We start from the raw sequence: 1,673 nt of genomic DNA on the forward strand, positions 1-1,673 counted from the left end.
GTTATTTTCTTTGAAAATTCAACACACACTTTGTATATATCTTGCAGTATTCATTATCAGATTCTCAGTTGTGTCACTATTACCCCAATTAAGAAATCCCAAAATCTGTTTCATAATTTTTGCAATGACTCGGCTACATGTTTTCTTCTTTCCATTAATGGCTCAGGGCCATATGATTCCAACCCTGGAAATGGCCAAGCTTTTCTCTTCCCGGGGTGTGCAGGCAACCGTAATTGCTACTCCTGGATTTGTGACACCAGTAGAAAATACTAGGAAATCAGGATACAATATTGGGATTCATGTAATGAAATTTCCACCAGAGAACTCTGAATTGCCGGATGGAATCACGAGTCTAGATCAAATGAATTCAGATGATATGATTTCCAAGTTTACAAAAGCCCTGGAATTGCTCCAGGAACCTTTTGAAAAACTCCTGGAGGAATATCATCCAGATTGTCTTGTTGCAGACATGTTCTTTCCATGGGCTACAGATGCTGCAGCCAAGTTTGACATCCCAAGATTGGTTTTCCACGGAACAAGTTTTCTATCTCTGTGTATTTCAGAACACGTGAGGATTTTCAAGCCCTACAAGAATGTATCTTCTGATTCTGAGGAGTTCGTCTTGCCAAATCTTCCCCATCCTCTCAAGTTTAAAAAAACACAGATTCCTAACTTTGATGATGCAGGAATTGAAAATGATTTCGCGAAGTTGTTAACCAAAATAAAAGAATCAGAGACCAGAAGCTATGGAGTTCTTGTTAACAGCTTCTACGAGCTGGAACCGGATTATGCCGATCATTTTAGGAAAGTTCTGAAAAGAAATGCATGGCACATAGGCCCTCTTTTTTTAAGCAATAAGGGAGAAGAAGAAGATAAAGCACAGAGAGGAAAAGAATCTGCCATTGATAAGCACGAATGCTTGGAATGGCTCAATTCCAAGGAACCAAATTCTGTAGTTTACATATGTTTTGGAAGTATCGCAACCTTTACTTCAAAACAATTACATGAAATTGCAAACGGCGTTGAAATCTCAGGCCAGAAATTCGTTTGGGTTGTTCGAAAAGGAAAAGACGAGGATCAGAACGAAAACTGGCTGCCTGAAGGATTCGAGGAAAGAACAAGAGATAAAGGACTGATCATTAGAGGATGGGCACCCCAACTTTTGATTCTTGAAAACAAGGCAATAGGAGGTTTTGTAACACATTGCGGATGGAATTCAACGCTTGAAGGAGTGTGTTCCGGGGTGCCTATGGTGACATGGCCAATCTTTGCAGAGCAGTTTTTCAATGAGAAATTGGTGACAGAAGTTTTGAGAATTGGAGTTTCTGTTGGAAGTAAGCAATGGAAGAGAGTGGCCAGTGAAGGCGTAGAAAGGGAAGCCATAGCATTGGGGATTCGGAGAATTATGGAAGGCGAAGAAGGTGCAGAAATGAGAAAACGAGCTCAAGAATACAAAGAGCAGGCAAGAATGGCTGTTGAAGAAGATGGATCTTCTTACACTGATTTGAGTGCTTTGCTTCAAGAATTGATTGCGTAATGCGTATAGTCTTGAATTTTCCAATTGTTCAATCTAATTTTCAGTATCATTTGAAAGTAACAATTCTTGACATTTCATTCTCGTTATTTATTTAAAAATCAAAGAAACTTGTTAGCTACGGCCTAATGCTTGCTGA

General features: G+C 39.5%; 1 protein-coding gene across 1 annotated transcript; it reads left to right on the forward strand.

Annotated features, from left to right (window-relative positions):
* The first annotated feature begins 25 nt into the window (after positions 1-25).
* LOC111387925 (scopoletin glucosyltransferase-like) lies at positions 26-1,673 on the forward strand. The gene has a single exon (XM_023012557.1). It carries the CDS (start codon positions 125-127, stop codon positions 1,535-1,537), a length of 1,413 nt encoding a protein of 470 aa, XP_022868325.1. The 5' UTR covers positions 26-124; the 3' UTR covers positions 1,538-1,673.

The sequence above is a fragment of the Olea europaea genome, chromosome 3, assembly GCF_002742605.1.
Source record: "Olea europaea var. sylvestris chromosome 3, O_europaea_v1, whole genome shotgun sequence".
Lineage (NCBI taxonomy): Eukaryota > Viridiplantae > Streptophyta > Magnoliopsida > Lamiales > Oleaceae > Olea > Olea europaea.